The sequence below is a fragment of the Gymnoscopelus microlampas genome, assembly GCF_963454915.1.
Source record: "Gymnoscopelus microlampas genome assembly, chromosome: 15".
In the NCBI taxonomy this organism is placed as follows: domain Eukaryota; kingdom Metazoa; phylum Chordata; class Actinopteri; order Myctophiformes; family Myctophidae; genus Gymnoscopelus; species Gymnoscopelus microlampas.
The window spans coordinates 47,371,905-47,394,292 of record NC_139952.1 but is presented as its reverse complement, the minus strand read 5'-3'; the positions used below and the strand labels follow the sequence as shown (position 1 = coordinate 47,394,292).

The following is a 22,388-nucleotide window of genomic DNA, read 5'->3' as shown; positions in this document are numbered from 1 at the left end:
TTTGATGATTTGATCTGCAGCTGTGTAGCTTCCATCGCTGTGTCCTATAAGGTCAGCCTTATGCAGCCTGTCATGTTTTTACCCTCTGCTGCACTTTGTAACCTGAACCAGGAAAAAAAACTGCCTACAAAACCAGCCAATAGGGTTACAGGAAATCTTTGTCTGCCTGACAAAGTTCTTAGAACCACCTCTACGCTGAGATGTGATTCTTTAATAGAATGTTTCATTTGTACATGTAGACATATAGTGTGTGGGAGTGTCTTTTGTGGGTTTGTACTGAATCATTATTACTATAATAATAAGGGTAATAATAATACAAAATAAAATAAAAAATAAACTTAAATTAAACTTTGAAATCCAATTTCTGAACAGGCCAAAAGGTCAACGGTCGCCATGGTAACGTTGTTGTAAAACATACAGGCGAACGCTTTCAACCATTCAGCTAATCTGGAAGGATTCCAGCATCATTCAAGTGGACCAATCAGGTGGAAGAGGAATGCAGCCTGTCCAAGCACATTTCTGTCACCAGGTCACTGGGGTCCATCGATTGGCCGAAACACTTATCCACACCACTGGGTCTCAAACATCTGGTCTGGGGACCACCAAGGGTCCATATTAGGGGTGGGACGATATATCGATATATCGCGATACTTTATCCCGCGATACTTTATCCCGCGATAAATAATTAATATTAATTTAAAAAAAAATCGATATTAAGAAAAAAAGTTTGTGATACGTTGTTTTTCCAACTCTGTATTTGTGTAATGATGATTTTTAACTGTTTGGTGCTATTTTATGTGTTCATGAATTGAATACAAGGACTATCGTGATATCGTTGGTGAAATTTCTTGCAATATATAACGAATATTGTGATATCGCAATATATCGAATATTGTCGAATATCGTGATATATATTGTTATCGCGGGCCTAATATCGTGATATATATCGTATCGTGAGGTACCCATATCGTCCCACCCCTAGTCCATATGGACCCTTATACGGGTCTGTAACTCTGAGAGTGTATGAATGGAACCAAATGGACCCTTACGGGTCTGGTTGTGACGTCATAGCTCTAACTAGTGATGTGTTGGCTCTAACTAGTGATGTCATAGCTCTAACTCAGGGGTGATGCAACTTTGATGATGGAGAGGGCCACTATATTTCCACACTCACTCCAGAGGGACACATTGCACAATACCGTCTGTCGAGCTGTGAAGCTCAAAACGCGTCACAGCGCGACGCGTTTTGAATTGGAATCCTGAAAAGTAACATTTTTATTTAATTTCAAATGCATTTAGTTATACTTATGTTAACTTCATGAACTTTACAAATCCATTGGACATAAAAAAGACAATAGAATTGTTATACTAGTCACCAAGCTACTAATATAGACTGAAGCAATTAAAGCGGGTCATGTTTGCATGTTTGGAATTGTAACAGCTGAAATCAATAATATATCAGTGTTCCCATATCAACCTAAGGGCCGCCGCATTAAGTGAAGGTGGGGGCCGCATGTGGCCCCTGGGCCGCCAGTTGCCCATGTATGCTCTAACTAGTGATGTCATAGTGATGTCATAGCTCTAACTCACCCACAGAGGCTCGTATGGTGGTGATGTCATAGCTCTCCAGGTGGAAGATGACCTCATCGACTGCGCGGATCCCCTCCTCGGCCGTGAAGTTCACCTCATGGTGTTCACTGCCGATGTGAGCGGCCACCTGAGGAACACACAACAAGCAACACAGGCATCAGCTTTGAGTTTGTGAGGTGAATCATATAAAGTGATATACTGTATGTTTGAGCGGCAGTGGCTCAGGGGTAGAGTGGCCGGTAGAGCGGTTCCCAGTTCGATCCCGGATTCCCCCTGAGTTAGTGTTGAAGTGTCCTTGAGCAAGACACTGAACCCCTAATTGCTCCTGATGAGCAGGTTGGTGCCTTGCATGGTTTCCTCCGCCATCAGTGTATGAATGTGTGTGTGAATGTGTGAACGTAATGCACAATCTATGTAAAGAACTTTGGATAAAAGCGCTATATAAATGCACCATTTACCTTTTTTTTGTCTCCGCCAGGAGACTATGTTTTCACTTTCCGTCCCCCCCCTCGGCCAAGCTAACATTGGTCAAGCCTCACGTGACACGTGCCAATACGTTGAAAGAGTGTGCTCTGATTGGCTAGTGAGACGCATGACGTATAGCGGCCTACAAATAGATGTGTCACTTTGAAAGAGTCTTGGTCTCTTTCAAAGTGAGGTAAGACAGGAATAATCACGAAATGGCTGAGAAATGGCGGAGTAACACTTAAGACAGGATTAATCAAGTAACACTTAAGACAGGATTAATCAAGTAACACTTAAGACAGGATTAATCAAGTAACACTTAAGACAGGATTAATCAGGAACAGTACTGGTGGAGACCTGTGCTCCGAGGAGCACATTTTCTAGTTTTTACCATGTTTCTGTCCTAGACTCCTAGCGCAATGTACCAGGAATAATGTGATTCCACAAGCCTGTACTATATGGTACTCTAGTCTTGTGGACTTGGGGAGGAAACCCTGTTTCCTTCATTCAAACCACGAAGGGTGAAGCTGTCCAGGTCCTTATTGTGTCCTCATTGTGTTCACATTATCACCATAACACCAAGGTGAATAAACGGTGTCTTGAAAATAACTCAATAAATGTCCTTTCACAGGTTTATTTGCGTCACCCAGACAGAGCAGCGTTGGCTGAGGAAGACCTATGTGACAGGACATTTATTGAGTGCTGGCTGTTTTCTTCTTTTCATGATATTGTTGGGCCGTGCACTTTGAGACTTTTATTTCATCTGGAGTGTTGCGGGCGTTCTCTTTTCTCTCAGAATAAACGGCTACTGCCAGGCCTGGAATTTCGTCATTTTAGGGGCAAGGCCACTTGGCCTTTGGTGTTGTAATTTTTTGGAGGGCACAAAGGCCAAATGCCAGGGCAGGAAGGCCATCCAAAAAAAAAAAAAGAAAAATGATTTTTAAGTCCCCGGAAATAATGCATTTAACTTGAAGGTTAAGGATGATTGTATTTTAATATATTATAAGAACTGTATAACTATCTGTGAAATATAACCCATTTATTTCACAAAATAATGTGTTGGCAAATGACCAATATTTAGTTATATAGGTCTCAATATGTCACATTCAGCCCTGGACTTCACTGACTGAAGTAGGGGTCACATTAATCACATTAGATTCACAGAATAATTAGGGGTCTTCAACCTTTTCAGGCCAGGGACCCCCAAACTGATGGGGTGATGGAGCAGGGACCCCCCTACCTCGTAGGGTAGGGGGTAGGCTACTATATATATCATATATTTGTGTATAAAATTTTGTTTTATATAAATAAACATGAAAAAATTGCCTGCTCCTACGCACAGGTTGACCCAGTAGGTGTGCAAAAGGACCTTTCTCAGGGGCGTCGTCAATTGGGTATGGCAAGGCATGGCAGGTGCCATACCTTGGCTCCAGAAAAAAAAGAGAAAAAAAATCATGAATAGTAGCCTAATGCAGGTGTAAGACCATTGTGTTATAGGTATAATGCATATAGTTTCTATGCATTTCAGGGGTTTTGGGGGGGTTGACCCCCTAAAAAATGGATAGATGTCCCTTATTTTAATCTCTGGGAGTTGGCAACCCTAACCTTGCCATAGCTTTTGCTGAACTGACACCACTGATCTTTCTCTACAAAATATGTATAAACATACCATGTTATTGTGCATTCATTACTAAGCTATTAAAATATGTCATGTTATGTTTAAAGACAAATTTACATTTTTGAAAAAAAAAAGAAAAAAAGTTTTTAATCAAACAACAATTTCGCGGACCCCCTGCAGTACCTTTGCGGACCCCTGCAGTACCTTCGCGGACCCCCTAGGGGTCGCGGACCCCCTGTTGAAGACCTCTGAGAGATTTTATGTATTTTCCCCACAAGTTATTTTCAAAAATGAAATGTGATTGAACTTGCACTAATAATGACTTTAGTTGATTTTCTCTCTCTTTAAAATATAGTATTTCTTAATTATTAATGATTACAGCTTGTAGATTGGCTATTTTCACGATTTTAAGTTGTTTTTAAATAATGATAAAAAAGGAACATACAAGATTTCCACCCAACAGCCATAATATATAGCCAATATATGGTTCTGTATCAGTGTATTAGTCTGTTTTTGCAGATTTCATTCTAATTGGCTACTATGCCTGCATATGAATTTCACTAACGAGGGCTGTGTTGCGCACCAAAAACGAAACTGTCACATTAGATGCTGAAATAAACTTCCCAATTAGAACATTGTTGACAAACGAACAGATATAATGGATGTGGTTTGCAAAAGGATAATTTATTTCTTGTCCATCAGAGCGGTGAGGTCACTCTTTTGTATGATATTGATAGCCTAAACTTTTAATTTGTTTGCAGTTATTCTGTTGCTTGCTTTATATTAAGACTCATAATTTGGGGATTTTGCTGTATTTTATTAGATGTATTCATCTATATTTTGCTGTTGAAAAAAACATCGGGGCACATCGGTCTGTAGGACTAGGCTACTACGGAATCCTCTCTCTCTCTCTCTCTCTCTCTCTCTCTCTCTCAGGCTAGAAATCAAACCTACCCATGATTAGTTAAGGGTGCGTTAGATTTATCTCCGGTTTGGCCCGGTAATGCTTTTGTGTCTATTACACTGTGTTGCGGGATTCCGAAGGTTCATAGGAGGCTCAAAATCAAACCTACCTACCACTGTGTATGTTGTAGCTGCGCAGCTCAACCAAAGGGACTGGTGTCTAAAAAAAAAACGTATTGACAGGAAAATCGCGCAGAGGAAAAACTGTGAAATCAGTTGCTGGGCGCAGCTGGGGCACCACGGCCACTGTGGCCGTCAAGGCATGTCATTATTCGAGGGGCACACGGCCAATGAGAGGGGCAACGACGGCCATGGCCGTCGTGGCCGCCGTGAAATTCCTGCCCTGGCTACTGCCAGACTTGGTACTGGAGACTTGGCTGAATTATTGGATAGCGTAACACAACGCAGACCGCGAGTTTAAATATTTTCAACTCTGGGCATTTTGGATGAAGCGTTCTGGAAGAGCGACGCTGTTTTCAGCCTGGGGGAAATAACATCTGCTTTGGTGGAAAGACACACGGCCTTCAAGGGTTTGTTTACCTTGCGAGCGGCCAGGATGTCAGGGCTGTCCTCTGAGCCAATGGCGAAGGTCTGGACGGGGTACGGCAGCTTGTCCTCCTTGGCCAGTTTGACCAGCGTAGCGGCAACCAGACTGGAGTCCAGACCACCTGGAGGACAGTTAACACACACACAGCTCTGTCAGGACAACTCATGAATGGATACAAATGTTTTATTTGAATATAAAATGATCAATATATTTATTATGGTTTGGTAATGAATTGGATCTGCTTTTAGGTACTCTGAGAAAGCTCACTACAGCCCCAGTACATAAAAATAGATCTAAAACGAAAGGTGGTAGCTGGGGTGGTGGAGGGTGAGCAGCTGGTTTTAAATAGGGTGCTCTATTATGAAGTGAGTATGTGATTGGTTGAGAATAGAAGCATGGAGCTGAGACCGACCAATGGTCGGTTGGCCAGCACAGCAGCAACTGCACTAAGTTCCCTGACAGAACTTGCTCTCCACATGTCTGTATCAATATATCACATAGTCCAGACCACCTGGACAGTTAACAACACACATAGATATCACACATACACACTACAAACGCTTACACACTTAAAGTGGTATTTCACTTTAAAACAGTTCTGTGGACATTTTAACCCATTAAGACCTGAGGCCGATTCTACAAATGCCTTCTAAATCAGTAGTTCTAACACTTTCAAGATATTTTTGAGTGGTGCCGAAGGCAACCACTCCTATATCTGGCTTTGTCCGTGTGTCCGTATGTATGTATGTATGTATGTATGTCTGTCCACAAACATTGATGACAACATCAATACGGGGCTCATCAAAGGCACCACTCACTTCACACAGGGTGTGATTTTTTTTTTTAAAGTGACGAGCTGTGAGCTTGTATATCTGCTATTTTTTAATAGCCAACACTAAAATCTAAAATGACACAGATGCTTTCCCGTTTTTAATGGGTTTCTGTGTTAATTTCAACTTCTACTCAGGCTATATGATTGTAGGGGTGATATTACTGTATATTTCATCATTCTATTTCATCTGATGTAACTTCTTGTTTTATGTGATGCTCTGTGTTTGAGCCCAAGGCTGGGCTACGGAATTTACTCCTTTTGTCAGGACAAAGGTGTTGGTTCTTTTGTTAAGGAGATCAAAGATTTGGACACTTCTGTGTGAACTCCTGGCTTTATGGCAACACCCTTCTTCCTGTATAAAAGTGTAACATGTAGGGGCTTTATGGAGAGAATGGTGGACGGAGAGACAAGGAAGGCTGAGGTCTTGCTAGGAAAAGATATAGTCTGCTTGTTTGATGATCTTCTTTAATAAACATCTATTCATCTTATATAGAGAGACTTACTTTTAAGCACCATGAGGTTCTTGCTGGCAAGTTGCAACAGAAAATTGGTTTCTTATACCGAAACAGAGCCAGCTTTCCTATCATCAGCAGGAAGAGAGTTGTCGAGGCAGTGTTCCTGTCTGTCTTGGATTATGGAGACATAATCTATAGACATGCAGCAGCATCCACTCTTAAATCCGTAGACTCTGTCTACCACTCATCAATCAGATTCATCACAGGTGATAGTTATGGTACTCACCATTGTATTTTATATAACAAGGTTGGATGGCTCTCCTTGGCAGAGAGACGAGAACTGCATTGGCATCTGTTCTTATATAAAGCCATACTTGGAGATTGTCCTAGCTACATCTCATCATTTTTGGAATGGGCCCCCGCTGGAGCCTATCACACCCGTTCAAGTGGTTTTCTCACATTTAAGGTGCCCAAGGTCAATTCTGAATTTGGTAGATCTGCTTTTAGCTTCTGTGGTCCTACCACATGGAATGACCTGCAGACTACATTGAAATTAACCACTCTAGTACCCTTCAGTCGTTTTAGAACTCTGGTGACCAAACAGGTCACCACAATGTGTAATTGTTTTTAGAACTCTGAAAAATGCTGTCTTGATTTTTTTTTGTAACTTTTATATCTCACATGTACTGTATGCCTTTTTCTTTTCCAATTCCCAGATGTAATGTATTTTTAAACTGTGATGTTGTTGAATTTGCACTGCATTGTATTACTCGACGACACTGCAAATGAGTTTAATTACTCAGTGTACTGTCGAGAATAAATACATCTTGAATGAATATACCAATATATTTGTTCCACTACAGTGAGCACACCAGACTTGATTCAATATTTACAAGTTTGGTATTCATTTGATCAGACGCCCCGCCCCCCCCCCTCATCTCAGAATAGAGATACCAGGTTGAAAGAGTTACCTGAGAGCAGACAGCCGATTCTCCTGTGAGCCATGAGGCGTTTCCGTACAGCGTTTTCAAACAGCAACCTGATGTTCCTTTTCACCTTTTCTTCATCGAAACCTGGAGGGATCAGATATCAGGTGTCAGTTATTGTGCTCCCACTGTCTGAAGCAAACAGTCTCCACCTCAGTCTGTAGCACCTGACCTACTTATGACCTCCACCATGCACACTTACCCTGCTCATTTGTTCTGATGTTTGTGTTACTGTTTTCTTTTTTTATCCCACGATTTTGTAACCCTTTTTCACCCGCTGCCAATTATCTAAGTGATCCTGGGCGCTACACTACCCCCGCCAGCCTAGGGAGCCCAGAGCCAAGCTCATGCCTCCTTCAATGCATGAGAGCCAACTGACCTTCTTATCACCTGACAGGGGGGAGTTTCCCCGGTAGGACGTAGCACGTGGAAGGAACACGTTATTCCAACCAGTTCCTTTCCCCTCCATCAGGCGCCCCGACTGTCATGGGGGAGGCGGTATAGCGACCAGGATTACTGCATGTTTTTGTGAGGCTATTAACTACCCTAGGAGACACGGGGAGAACATGCAAACTCCACACAGAGTAGGCCCTTTCACCAACCCCACCTAGGATATGGTGACGCGGAGGAGAAGACATACAGCGTCCCCGGCGGGAATCGAACCCAGGACCTTCTAGCTGTGAGGCGGCAGCGCTACCAATGTTACATTTAAATATTTTTTTTTTGGCTTTTATGCCTTTATTGATGGGGAGTGACATGCAGCAAAAGGCCGACGGGATCGGAACTCGAACCCGCGACGTGCTGTTAGGCTACTTTAACCTCCAGGGTTCTGAACCACTGACATAAGGGACTACTTAGTGTATCTGGGGACAGGTTGTCCACGGTATCATAGTGGCAGGGACATAAGGGACATAAGGCGTACCTGAGGACAGGTTGTCCACGGTGTCGTAGAGGGCGTGGCTGGGCTCCTGGGTGCAGCAGTGGAACTCGTCCATCTGAAGAGGCTCCACCTTCCCGGTGGACTTCAGATTAAAAGTCTCCACGTGTCCGGGCATGAAGGGCAGGATGGGGGCGGGGCTGGACATAGAGTGGGTGATCTCAGTCAGACCTGTTGCATCATGGGAACACAACGACCCCACGTTAAGATACTGGACTGTTCAGTGTGGTGGAAAGTATCAGAATCAACTTTATTATCATAGGACCACAATGGAAACAAGCCCTCAGGGCTTTTTGTGTCATCATTTTAACCCATTAAATCCGGGAACGCATCTCTGTCATTTTAGATTTCTTTGGCTATTCAAAAATAGCAGATCTACAAGCTCATAGCACGGCACCGAGTGCCGCGCTATGAGCTTGTAGATCTGCTATTTTTGAATAGCCAGAGAAATCTAAAAATGACACACGTGCTGCGTTCCTGGTCTTAATGGGTTAAAGGGACATTTCAAATAAAATAAACATATTTTTTTTTATAAAAGATTAATGAAAAAAGTAATTGTGAAAATATCCCTTTATCATTACTTGTGTAATTGTACTGCTGTACTCTTTGAAATTTATAAATACAGAATTCAATCAATCAAACGTCAGTCAATCAATCAATCAATCAGTCAGTCAGTCAGTCAATCAATCTCACATCACAGGTTTACAGGTGTAAAACAGTGGGTGAAATTCAGTTTTTGTGAATCAAGCTCCATGGTTTTAGGTATTTACATAAAGAGAGAGAGGGGCAGGGGAGCAAGGGGAAGAGAGAGAGAGATCAATAAAAACAACAGTATTTACATATTTACACATAGTATATATCTATCCAGTGCGGTATAAGTACCTGAGGTTAAACATAAAGTGCGTGAGCAGTCTGAGCACCTTATGTCTTAGAAGTAATGTAATTAAAGGTGTATTTCACTTTAAAATACTTATGGGGACATTTTCATGTCTACTCTGGCGTATGTGTGCAGCCCAGACAAGTTGCTTGATTCAATATTTGATCAGAGACCCCCCCCCCCCCCCCCCCGCCCTATATAAACCCATTGAACTTCAAACTCCATTTTAACCTGCTTCTGGTGACCGATATTGTCCTAATGTGTGAGGAGGCCCCCCTTTTTCTTTATTTTTTTAAACAAATAATAAGTAATTGCAACAAAGTAATTTTCACACGGTGGTACTCTGAGTACTTTCTCCCACCACAGCTTGAATGTGAAGGACATAAAAACAGGACTGAAATTAGACCCTGTATGTCACTTGGCAGGGGATCATAAAAGAAGCCATTGTTTCGGGTGATATAAGAAGCCATTAGTGTAAAACCTTTGGCTTCAGAGGAGACGGCCAGGAAGCCGTCGTCGGTGAGCAGCTTGAAGAGCGGCCGCACGCCGTAGGTGTCTCGTCCCAGGAACACCTTCCTGTTGGCCGTGTCCAGCAGCACGAAGGCGAACACGCCGTCCAGCATGGCCGCCATCTTCTGCACGCCAAAGCGGTCGTAGAGGTGGAGCAGCACCTCCCCGTCCACCTTGGTCTGGTGGTCAAACTCAAACTGTTTCTTTAGCTGGAGGAGGAGGAGGAGGAGGAGGAGGGGAAAACATTGGAGAAATTACAATAGTGTCACAGTGATTCACACGTTACCTGTTAGGGGTGCAACGGTTAATTGAACTGATCGATTTAATCGATAATGAAAAATAATCGAAAATTGGTTTCAATAAAAAAATATTGAAGGGTGAAAAAGTTGGGGAAAAAACATTTACAAGAAATTTCTTTCAACACATTATTTTTTTTAGCTGCTACAAGCTCACAATGCATCACGATGCGTTGTGAGCTTGTAGATCAGCTATTTCCATTATTTTTGTGAGGCACTGCTGTACAATGAAGTATAGAATAGGACTTAAAGGTAGGGTAAGTGATATTTTTTGGTAAAGGTTAAAGTACTATATTCTGATAGTAATCATTGCTACAGAGAGTGGTAAACACAATATAGTACATTTTCAGGTAGGTGACAACATTTAAGCCAATCAGGAGAGAGTACTGAAAATGCATTTTCTGTTTAATAAAGAGCTGGAGAGACATGGAGACTCCTTTTACTGAACAAACACTCTATAGCAATTATTACTATCACAATATAGAGCTATTTAACACTCATTTTAAAAAAAGTAAATCACTTACCCTACCTTTAAGTGGTGTAGCCTACATCCTGGTTAATCAGACTAATTGATTTAGTCAATTATAAAAAATGTCATAGATATAGTAGGCCTGAGCAATACATAGATACAATAGACACAATAGTTTGATAATGAGACTAGAAATGGAATTCTGGGATTTTACATTTCAGAATATCGTGATGTGGCAATAAATGTTTATGCTTTTCATCACTTACGCCTAATTCTATACCTTCAGAAATTGTTGAAAATCTTCAAAAGTAGCAAAAATAGTGAGCATTTTAGCTGTTTGACATGGAATGCCTGGGGCACTGAGGTGGCGCAGTGGTAATGTGCCTGCCCCCCCACCACCACCGTGGAGGTTGTGGGTTTGAAGCCACAACCTGTACTGTAAGTAAATGTACTTAAGTTACTTTACACCACTGGCAGGTGAGTCAGTAGGATACGACAGCAGTGACAACACACAGAATGTGTGTGGGGAGGAATTCATTGGCATAACGACTAAATTGGGGACAAAAATATATATAATAATAATAATTCTCCCATGTATACAGCCTTGCCTTCCTTTGGTGCACATACAAGAAGGGTAGCATGCGGAGGCTTAAGGTGGCCTACAATGATGCCCTGAGGATACTACTTAAAAGGTCCCTAGATGGCATAGTGCCAGTCACTTGTTTGTAACATGTGGAATCCCTACATGTGAGGCTCTCTTAAGGCACTATGTATGGATTCATGTCTCGACTGGATGAGTCCCGGAACAGAATTATTGAGGACTAGAGTTTCGGGGGGCTACGCCCCCCTCAACCCCAGCCGCGCACGGGGCCCAGCGTGGGTGCGTGTATATTGGGGTACCCAAATCGCCGGAGTAAAAGTGTCCAAAAGGAAAAAAAAAAAAAAAAAAAAAAAAAAAAAATTGGAAAAAATGTGAATAGTGATTGTTACTTTGGTGGTCCGCGGACCCCCTGGTGGTCCGCCAACCCCTGTGAGTGTTGGGACCCCCGGGGACCCCCCTGGAACATGGCGGACCCCTTCGGCATTTTTTTTTTTTTTCATGCACGGTTTGCTTGTTTCTGTCGCTTGTTTTTTAAAACCTGGCAGCAAACTTGGCAACCCGACTGACATCACTGACCTATCCTTGGTATTTGTACTTCCGGGTTGCATAATGATGACATCACTGTCGAGTCCTGTGGTGTCATGAACCTAGGCAGGTTTGTTTACCAGATGACCCTGGGCAGCGTGCTGTGCTGTGGCCGACTGGCCGTGGCTGTTTGTTTTTGTGTTTGGGATGAACATGGCACGTGAAGGACGGACATATTGTGATCGAGACATGAGTGAAGTGAAAGTAACGGCCTGGGTGGAACAAAGGAGGTACGTAAGAAGGGGGGGGGGGTTGAAGCAAAGGAGCTGTGTGTGTGGTGTTGTGGAGGACATGGGCAGAGTGCAATGGCGGCCGCTCGTGTTGTTTCGGCGAAACCCGTCGCCGTGCGGTGTCGGTGGTGTGCACGGTAAACGGTACGAAGCTGCCTCCCCTTCCGTTTTGTCCGACATTTGGTGAGTAGAATTAATTATGTTGCGCGGTGGAAAAGGTGTAGTGAGCAATGAGATGTCCCCTACGCGACGCGTAAATTCAGCGCGGCCGCCGTGGCGAGTCAGTTGGCGACATGTGGTCTGGCGGTGCGTTGTTTATTCGATAACAGAGCTGTGGGGTGTCGCACCGAGGGTGCGGAAGTCGCTCGCCATTTATATAGTTAGATAATAATCAATCCTGTGAGGAGCTGTCTCCGGTACTCGTCCAGGCTGCATAAACACTGGAGAGTCAGTCTCTATATATGATTTTATGTTGTTTTTTTGTAATGTATTGTTGTTTATTTTGTGATATGCTTTATGTACAATATGGACCCCCTGTGTGTCTGGAATAAAGTTTTGAATTGAATTGAATAATAAACAGACATAAATGCCTCACCGTGAGGTGGTTGTAGATCTCCCCGTTGTAGACCAGCCAGAGGTAGGGGAACTTCTTGATGCGCATGGGCTGCATGCCGTAAAGCTGGTCCACGATGGCCAGCCGGTGGAAGCCGAAGCAGCAGTTGGTGAAGCCGTTGACGTTCTCGAAGCGGAAGGCGTCGGGGCCGCGGTGGGCGATCTTCATGGCGCTGGTGCACTGCGCCGCCAGGCACTCGTCACTGCCGAACAACGCCCAGATACCACACATCTCTGAGGAGAGGAGACGGACAGACGGACAGAATTTTTAGAGCAGGGTTTCTCAAAGTGGGTGCCGTGGCACCCTGGGGTGCTGCCGTGACACCAGTCCCAGGGGTGCCTCAGAATGTTTTGATAATATTTGGAATTGATCCATTATATCACTTTTGGACCTACACCAAATCTCTTTGTCAAAAATAGCCGATCTACAAGCTCACAACGCATCGCGTTGCGATGCGTTGTGAGCTTGTAGATCGGCTATTTTTGACGACTGTTCCAACCCAGAGTGGTTAAAGGACAACTTTAGTTTTTTACAACCAAGGTTTATGTTTTAGATTGTAATTAAAGTAAATAAAAGATGAGTGTTATTTTCTTTTCATTTACTGCTTTCTATAGTTTTGGCAATTTTTGCGATATTTTTTACAGTGGGCGGGGGCATTCTGTCCGGTGGCTAAATATGCCTTTTTTACACAATAAAAAAGGTCCTGTGGTCTTTGATGGCCAGATGTGAGTTATTGGGGGCTAGAAGAGCTACTGTAAATAATAATAAAGAAAACACCGGGTTATTGTGTAAAAAAAAACATATTTAGCCACCGGAATGCCCCCGCCCACTGTAAAAAAAGATCGCGGAAATTGCTAAAACTATAGAAAGCAGTACATTTAAAACATTTTAACACTCATATTTTATTTACTTTAATTACAATCTAAAACATAAACCTTGGTTGTAAAAAACTAAAGTTGTCCTTTAAACGTAAAAGTATAGAATTATTTTCAACCTGACATACTGTATCTTAGGCGGAAATATTTACATTTTTAAGTACCGTAATATGACATAAATGGAGGGTCCTATAAGTAAGTAAGTAAGTAACAATGTAATTCAGGGGTGCCGGGGATGAAAAAGTTATTTACAGGGGTGACCTGAGACAAAAAGGTTTGAGAACCACTGTTTTAGAATACAGGTTTTTTTTCTTTTTTGCTTATTTGGATGGGACAGCAAGAATGCTCAGTTCCATCCGTAATATATAGTCTCCATACAGAAAAACAAACAACATCACAAAAGGCACAAATAAGAGTACAAAAGGTACAAAGGAGAAGAAAAAAACTAATAGCAATAAAAAAATAGCCTACTTATGTGTGCTGTGACATGTACTGTACTGCAGTGGTTCTCAAACTTTTTCATGTCAAGGACCCCCAAATTGACACTTATTAGCCCGCGGACCCCCATTTGAAAAGATAAGCCAGGGACCCCCATAAGAGAAGATTTTTACAGCTCTCTAGCAGTGATTCTCAACCATTTTAATTTCAAGGACCCCCAGTTTGACATGCACTAGGCTACGGACGCCCATTTAATGGCATTTCTATCCCTGGGACTCCAATTTATATTGTAAAAGCAATGTTAATTTATTATATATTTTGTATTTTGTACACTCTGAGGGCCCTATTCTGGGCGCCGCCTTACCCATTATCCCTAAACTTCTTTGCCTTTTTTTACTATTTTGAAAAACATTTTCAAATAGTTCAAAAAGCCAATCTACAAGCTCACAATGTGTCGATGTAGATCTGCTAGTTGAACTATTTGAAAATGTTTTTCAAAATAGTAAAAAATGGCAAAGAAGTTTAGGGATAATGGGTAAGGCGGCGCCCAGAATAGGGCCCTCAGAGTTACAGACCCATAAGGGTCCATTTGGTTCCTATCCATCATTTAGCTGGGGACCCCCTGGAACCCCCTCAAGTACCCCTGGGGGTCCCCAGACCCCACTTTGAGAACCAATGCTGTACTGTACTGTGATTGTCTTGTCTCAGTGGATGATTGGTTCACTGGCGACTGTTTTATAATTCTGTCTTTTGATTTTATTATTATTGGCATCTTCTTCTGCTTTTCAACTTTTGAAGTAACTTAACCCATTTAGACCTGCTGCCACCTATACGTTGTTATACCTTTGAATCCGGGAGAGACCTCTGTGTCTCATTGGTTGTTGCTATACATATAGCAACATCATGTTGTATAATTTTTTTTAGAAAGAATTTGAACATTTTCAGAAATCTTAGGTTAGGTTTTAGAAGGCGTTTTTAGAATCGGCCTCAGGTCTCAATGGGTTAAGAGTCTAATGCTCTACAAATAAAATGTACTTACTTACTTACATAGTCACTTACTAGACAGACAGACAGACAGACAGACAGACAGACAGACAGACAGACAGACAGACAGACAGACAGACAGACAGTGTGATAGGGGCAAGAGAGATAGAGAGATAGACAGAGGGACAGAGGGGGATAGAAAGAGAGTTATTTTCCTTAACTTATTTGTTAGCAGGATAGATGGATGGGTAGGTACTGTACAGTAGGTACTGGTAGTTGTGAAAAAACACAGTTAAACACAGGATAAAAAATATATTCAAGTAAAGACATTGAAGTAATAAAATGTGTCCATGGACTGACTGAACTCTATTGAATGAACAGAGGGTTCAGAGTCTGGAGCAGATTGTGTTACCTCTTGGATGACGTGGTAACAACATGAATCTCTGCCTCTGCAATGGAGCCTGTATTCAATAATAGTCTACTGACCGTCCAGTTCATTCAATAGAGTCTACTGACCGTCCAGTTCATTCAATAGAGTCTACTGACCGTCCAGTTCATTCAATAGAGTCTACTGACCGTTCAGTTCATTCAATAGAGTCTACTGACCGTTCAGTTCATTCAATAGAGTCTACTGACCGTTCAGTTCATTCAATAGAGTCTACTGACCGTTCAGTTTATTCAATAGAGTCTACTGACCGTCCAGTTCATTCAATAGAGTCTACTGACCGTCCAGTTCATTCAATAGAGTCTACTGACCGTTCAGTTCATTCAATAGAGTCTACTGACCGTTCAGTTCATTCAATAGAGTCTACTGACCGTCCAGTTCATTCAATAGAGTCTACTGACCGTCCAGTTCATTCAATAGAGTCTACTGACCGTCCAGTTCATTCAATAGAGTCTACTGACCGTTCAGTTCATTCAATAGAGTCTACTGACCGTTCAGTTCATTCAATAGAGTCTACTGACCGTCCAGTTCATTCAATAGAGTCTACTGACCGTCCAGTTCATTCAATAGAGTCTACTGACCGTTCAGTTCATTCAATAGACTCTACTGACCGTTCAGTTCATTCAATACAGTCTACTGACCCTTCAGTTCATTCAATAGAGTCTACTGACCGTTCAGTTCATTCAATAGAGTCTACTGACCGTCCAGTTCATTCAATAGAGTCTACTGACCGTTCAGTTCATTCAATAGAGTCTACTGACCGTCCAGTTCATTCAATAGAGTCTACTGACCGTTCAGTCCATTCAATAGAGTCTACTGACCGTCCAGTTCATTCAATAGAGTCTACTGACCCTTCAGTTCATTCAATACAGTCTACTGACCGTCCAGTTCATTCAATAGAGTCTACTGACCGTCCAGTTCATTCAATAGAGTCTACTGACCCTTCAGTTCATTCAATAGAGTCTACTGACCGTTCAGTTCATTCAATAGAGTCTACTGACCGTTCAGTTCATTCAATAGAGTCTACTGACCGTTCAGTTCATTCAATAGAGTCTACTGACCGTTCAGTTCATTCAATAGAGTCTACTGACCGTCCAGTTCATTCAATAGAGTCTACTGACCGTCCAGTTCATTCAATAGAGTCTACTGACCGTTCAGTTCATTCAATAGAGTCTACTGACCGTCCAGTTCATTCAATAGAGTCTACTGACCGTCCAGTTCATTCAATAGAGTCTACTGACCGTTCAGTTCATTCAATACAGTCTACTGACCCTTCAGTTCATTCAATAGAGTCTACTGACCGTTCAGTTCATTCAATAGAGTCTACTGACCGTTCAGTTCATTCAATAGAGTCTACTGACCGTTCAGTTCATTCAATAGAGTCTACTGACCGTTCAGTTCATTCAATAGAGTCTACTGACCGTTCAGTTCATTCAATAGAGTCTACTGACCGTTCAGTTCATTCAATACAGTCTACTGACCGTTCAGTTCATTCAATAGAGTCTACTGACCGTTCAGTTCATTCAATAGAGTCTACTGACCGTTCAGTTCATTCAATACAGTCTACTGACCGTTCAGTTCATTCAATAGAGTCTACTGACCGTTCAGTTCATTCAATAGAGTCTACTGACCCTTCAGTTCATTCAATAGAGTCTACTGACCGTTCAGTTCATTCAATAGAGTCTACTGACCGTTCAGTTCATTCAATACAGTCTACTGACCGTTCAGTTCATTCAATAGAGTCTACTGACCGTTCAGTTCATTCAATAGACTCTACTGACCGTTCAGTTCATTCAATAGAGTCTACTGACCGTTCAGTTCATTCAATAGAGTCTACTGACCGTCCAGTTCATTCAATAGAGTCTACTGACCGTTCAGTTCATTCAATAGAGTCTACTGACCGTCCAGTTCATTCAATAGAGTCTACTGACCGTTCAGTTCATTCAATAGAGTCTACTGACCGTTCAGTCAAAAACATGCGCGCATGCGTGAGCGTCTACACCTACGCCGGTAGAGCTCTCGCCTCTCGCTAAAGATCTTAACATTTTAACACTTTTAAACCAGTTTTTAAGCTACATTTAATCAGATTGTGATAGATTGATGTGTCCACTTCACATACAGTTGCACATTTGAATCATCGGACGCTCAGAGCGCTCGTAATCACAAAAAGCCGGTCGCTGCTACCACCGCTGCTGTCACATAGCCTGGTGGAAAACAGCGGGGCCCAAACTGGGCTTTGTGGCTATCATGCTACCACTCACCTCTGCTCCGGACTGTGAAAGTTGTATCCGACAGGAAAAAAGGATTAAGGAGTTGGAGGTTCGTATCCTGCTCCTGCATACGATCCGGGAGGACGAGGAGTATCTGGACTCCCTGGCTGATACAGCTACAGGCTGTGTCTCCGGTGTCCTGGAGGACTCCGTGGCTGGCTGTCAACCGGTCCCGCTGGAGGAGCCTCTGATCATGGATCCATTGTTCGATGGTGTCCTCAACGAGGAGGTATGGCCCGTACTAGGTGCCAAACCCAAACGGTCCGTTTCCAGCACGGCCGCTACTTGGATTCCAGTGCGCCGAGACAGGAGGAAACGCAGTAGGAATACGCTGCGAGCGACCTCTCCTCCTATCCCGCTGGGAAACAGCTTTGAGCTATTGGGAGCACTCCTGGAGGAGCATCAGTCCTCCCCCAGGGCTAAGAGAGCGAAAAGCTGGGGCAGTTCCATGCCTCCATCACCTGCCTCACCTGGGGATGTTGACCCCTCGCTTCTTCATCGCGAGGTGGTAGTCCCTAACCGTAGCTCCCGCTCCAGCCTGGGCATTCGAGCTGGAGATGTTGACCCCTCGCCCCGTCATCGCGAGGCGGTAGTCTCCGACCGCAGCTCCCACCTGGGCACCCGAGCTGGAGATGTCGACCCCTCGCCCAGTCATCGCGAGGTGGTAGTCTCTGGCCACTGCGTGCGCCCTGAAGCGCGCGCTGCTCCTGCTGTCCACCGCGCCTCCTGGCCATCATCCAGTGTTTTACGCACGCTGCCTCGGTCTGCTGTGGTATCCAAACCACGGCCACGGCCGGGCGTCTCCCACCTGATCTCAGCGGTGCCCACACCAGTGATCTCCGCTACGGATATCAGTCTACAGCCGTCATCCACAGCTCCGCCACCGCCGATCAACAAGAGCCACGGCCCCCCCACACAGTCCCGTCCTCGGTACATTCCATCCCCCTCACCTCCCACTGTGGTAATAATTGGGGACTCTATGGTCAGAAACATTCACATTTCCAACGCACTAACATACTGCTACCCAGGTGCAAATACAAAGTTTATCCTGGATAGACTCCCCACTATTTTGGTTTCCCTCCCATCCACAATCAATAACATTGTCCTTCACGTTGGTGTAAATGACAGACCCTCCGTTGAAACTAAGGCAAACTTTAAAAACATCCTTGATCTCCTCATTAGCTGTGGTAAACGTATCTTTATTTCTGGACCCATTCCATTGCTGCGCAAAGGGGAGGCGCGTTTTGCCCGTCTACTGGACGTGCACTATTGGCTCCAGTCTGTCTGTTCCTCTTGCAATGTAAATTACATTCATAACTTTCATCTGTTTTGGGCTCGTCCAACCTTTTATGCTCGAGATGGGCTGCATCCGAGTATCTTAGGAAACAAATCACTTTCGTTTCACTTACAACGCATACTGGACGCTCATGCTGCAAACTGACTGGTCCCACATTCAAATAGGTCCGAGTCAAACATGGTCCTCACTGGTCATCCCACACTCTGTTCCGCCATGGTTCACACTCCCCACACAGCACCTGCCCCCTTGTGGCCAGGTGGTCTAACTGCTCATGTCTCACCCTCAGTAATTGATGACAAATGTGACTTTGTCATTACAACCCCTTCCATTATACGGCTGCATCGTCATATCTCAAGGCCACAGGGGGTCACAGTGAGTAACCTTGTCTATATAAATACTGCTCCTAATATGACACACTCTGCTCTCATTAATAATGTAAATTGTGTGGATTTGAAGACTGCACAAGAGCTACAAGATTGTGATGGTGTGAAATTCATACATTTAAATATTAGGAGTATGGCACCAAAGCTTGATTTTATTAATATTCTGATTAAGGGGAGCTCCCCCGATGTGTTTGTCCTGTCAGAGACATGGCTGACCGAGCTCACATTAGAATCTGATATTGCTATAAATGGCTACAATCTTTTCAGAATAGATAGGAATTCTAGAGCTGGTGGGCTTGTAATTTTTGTCAGTGAACATTTAAATGCACATGTACTCGAGACGTCATCTATCCCAAAACGATTTGAATATATTGTTTTAGACATTTGTCTGGGTGGGGATATCCACTGTACAGTTATAGGTACCTATCGGCCCCCTTCAACGCCAGTTGTGGCCTTGGAGGATTTTGGGAAGATTTTGTCCAAATACGTGTCCTCGGAGGTTTTGATTTTGGGAGATTTTAATCTGAACTGGCTCTCTAGCAATTCTGCTCGGCTAAAACAGCTTTGCATGGACTTAAATTTATCCCAACTCATCCAGCATACCACCAGACCAAATATAAACAACCCCCTTAGATCTACTTTGATTGATCTAATTTTAACAAATAGACCAGCCAAGTACCCGTATAGTGGGGTGTTTGCCCAAGGTGTAAGTGACCACTGTCCGATAGTCTGTGTCAGAGTGGCTAAAGCTAATAAAACAAAGGGGCAGGTGATTAAAAAGCGTAATTTTAAAGTTTTTTCGGAACAGGGTTTTTTATATGATTTATTTTATTCTGACCTGTACAAGATCAACTTAATTCAAGACCCAGAGCTAGCTTTTAGTCAATTTCTTAATATTTTTAATCTCATTACTGAGCAACATGCACCTTATAAGAACTTCAGAGTAAAAAATCGCTCCAGTCCATGGTTTACAGCAGAGCTCAAAATGGCCCTCCGCCACAGAGATGTGGCCTGGTCAAAGGCCAGAAGTTCTGGCACACCAGCAGACTGGTCATTATTTAAGACACTGAGAAACAAAGCCATCATTATGGTTAGAAAGGCAAAAGCAGATTTCTATTTATCCAGTTTTGCTATGACACAAGGTAACGCGGCCAGTTTTTGGAAGGTCGTGAAGTCCTTAAAAGCTAGGCCAGCCTCCTCTCTCCCGTCACAAATTAATAGCGAAAATGGGGTTGTTTTAAATAAACCAGACATTTGTGATGCTTTTAACAATCATTTTATTTTAGCTGGTCATTTATTTGACAGACAGTCTGTCAATACTGCGTTGCCAGATCATGGTGGTGAATCACTCACTGATAACTCACTCGACCCGTCCCCCCCATGTTTTACTTTTAGACCAATAACTCATTCTGAGGTTTTAATTGCACTTAGACAAATATGCACTAAAAAATCAAAGGGTGCAGATGATCTGAGCCCATATCTGCTGCACCTTAGTGCACGTTTAATTACTGCACCACTTGCACATATTTTTAATTTAACACTTACATCAGGCTTAATTCCCGCAATTTGGAAAGATGCACAGGTCATACCACTACACAAGGGTGGTGATCAATCAGACTTAAATAACTACCGGCCAATATCAAAATTATGCTGTCTAGCCAAGATCCTAGAGTCACTAGTCAGTTCACAGCTACGTGCATTCCTAAACACACATAACATACTCCAATCTCAACAGTCAGGCTTTAGACCAGGTCACAGCACTATGACAGCTGCAACTCTTGTCACAAACAATATAATAACCGGTCTGGATAATCACCAACACTGTGCAGCCATTTTTATAGATCTCTCCAAAGCATTTGACACCGTGGATCATACTATTTTATTACATAAACTATCCTCCATTGGATTGGATGATCTATCTGTCAGATGGTTTTCTAATTATCTGACGGATAGAACACAAGCTGTGGTAGCTGATGGTTTTAAATCGAGTCCTCTATCTGTTGGTAAAGGTGTCCCTCAGGGTTCAATTTTGGGGCCCCTGTTGTTCACCCTCTATATCAATAATATTACACTCCCCTCCCCGCAATGGGATGTCCATTTGTATGCGGACGACACAATTTTATACAGCATTGGCCCAACACTTGAAATGGCCACTGCAAATTTGCAGACTGCTTTTAACAGGTTTCAAAGAGCTCTAATTCAACTTAAGCTTGTCCTGAATGCTAACAAAACAAAATGCATGGTATTTACCAGATCTCCAAACACAAATCCCTCTACTGGTGTTTACACTCTTAAAGGTGAGCAAATTGAACTGGTCTCATCTTATAAATACTTGGGCATTTGGATAGATACTAAGCTCTCTTTTAAGATTCATGTGGAGAACCTAACGAAAAAACTAAGAGGGCAAATTGGGTTCCTCTACAGAAACAGATCCTGTTTTTCTCTTTCCAGCAGAAAAACTGTTATTCAATCTGTCATAATGTCTATGTTTGACTATGGTGATGTGCTATACATGCATGCTTCAATCTCTACACTTAAGCCTCTTGAAGCAGTCTACCACAGTGCCCTACGTTTTATCACTGGTGATGACTATCACACCCATCACTGTATTTTGTATGATAAAGTGGGTTGGTCATCTCTCGCAGTACGCAGAGAACAACATTGTATTCTTTTTATTTATAAGGCCTTATGTGGCAAGCTTCCTCTATACCTATCTTCACTCTTAGAACCAAAGGTTTCTGGACACTCAACACGTTCACAAAACCACATTAGATATACCAGTCCACGTAAGAAAAGTGAACAAGGAAAGACTGCCTTTGTGTATTATGCTCCACACAAATGGAACAAACTTCAGGACTCTCTGAAACTGGAGCGATTGGTCTCAATAGAGACATTTAGGGTACTTCTCGAGGACACATTGCATAGTAACTGCACCTGTTTCATGTAACACTGTTTATTTGCATCTGTGATGATTGTAATATGTTTCAAATGTTTGTTGTTGTTTTTCATTCTGTATGTATTTTTATGCTGTTATCAGGGCGTCCCTGAAAAAGAGAGCTTGCTCTCAGTGGGCTCCCCTGAATAAATAAAGGAAAGAGAGAGACAGTTCATTCAATAGAGTC

The 22,388-nt window shown here is 42.9% G+C and overlaps 1 protein-coding gene across 1 annotated transcript in view; it reads right to left on the bottom strand.

Annotated features, from left to right (window-relative positions):
- The window catches only part of asns (asparagine synthetase), a 38,103-nt gene that overhangs the window by 13,119 nt on the left and 2,596 nt on the right, over window positions 1-22,388 (bottom strand). The window contains exons 2-7 of the mRNA XM_084080594.1: window positions 12,557-12,807; window positions 9,752-9,989; window positions 8,379-8,564; window positions 7,442-7,543; window positions 5,177-5,304; window positions 1,591-1,717 (exon numbers count right to left, since the gene is read on the bottom strand). Of these exons, the coding sequence (XP_083936720.1) occupies window positions 1,591-1,717; window positions 5,177-5,304; window positions 7,442-7,543; window positions 8,379-8,564; window positions 9,752-9,989; window positions 12,557-12,805 (1,030 nt within the window). The 5' untranslated portion in view covers window positions 12,806-12,807. The remainder of the gene's footprint in view (window positions 1-1,590; window positions 1,718-5,176; window positions 5,305-7,441; window positions 7,544-8,378; window positions 8,565-9,751; window positions 9,990-12,556; window positions 12,808-22,388) is intronic.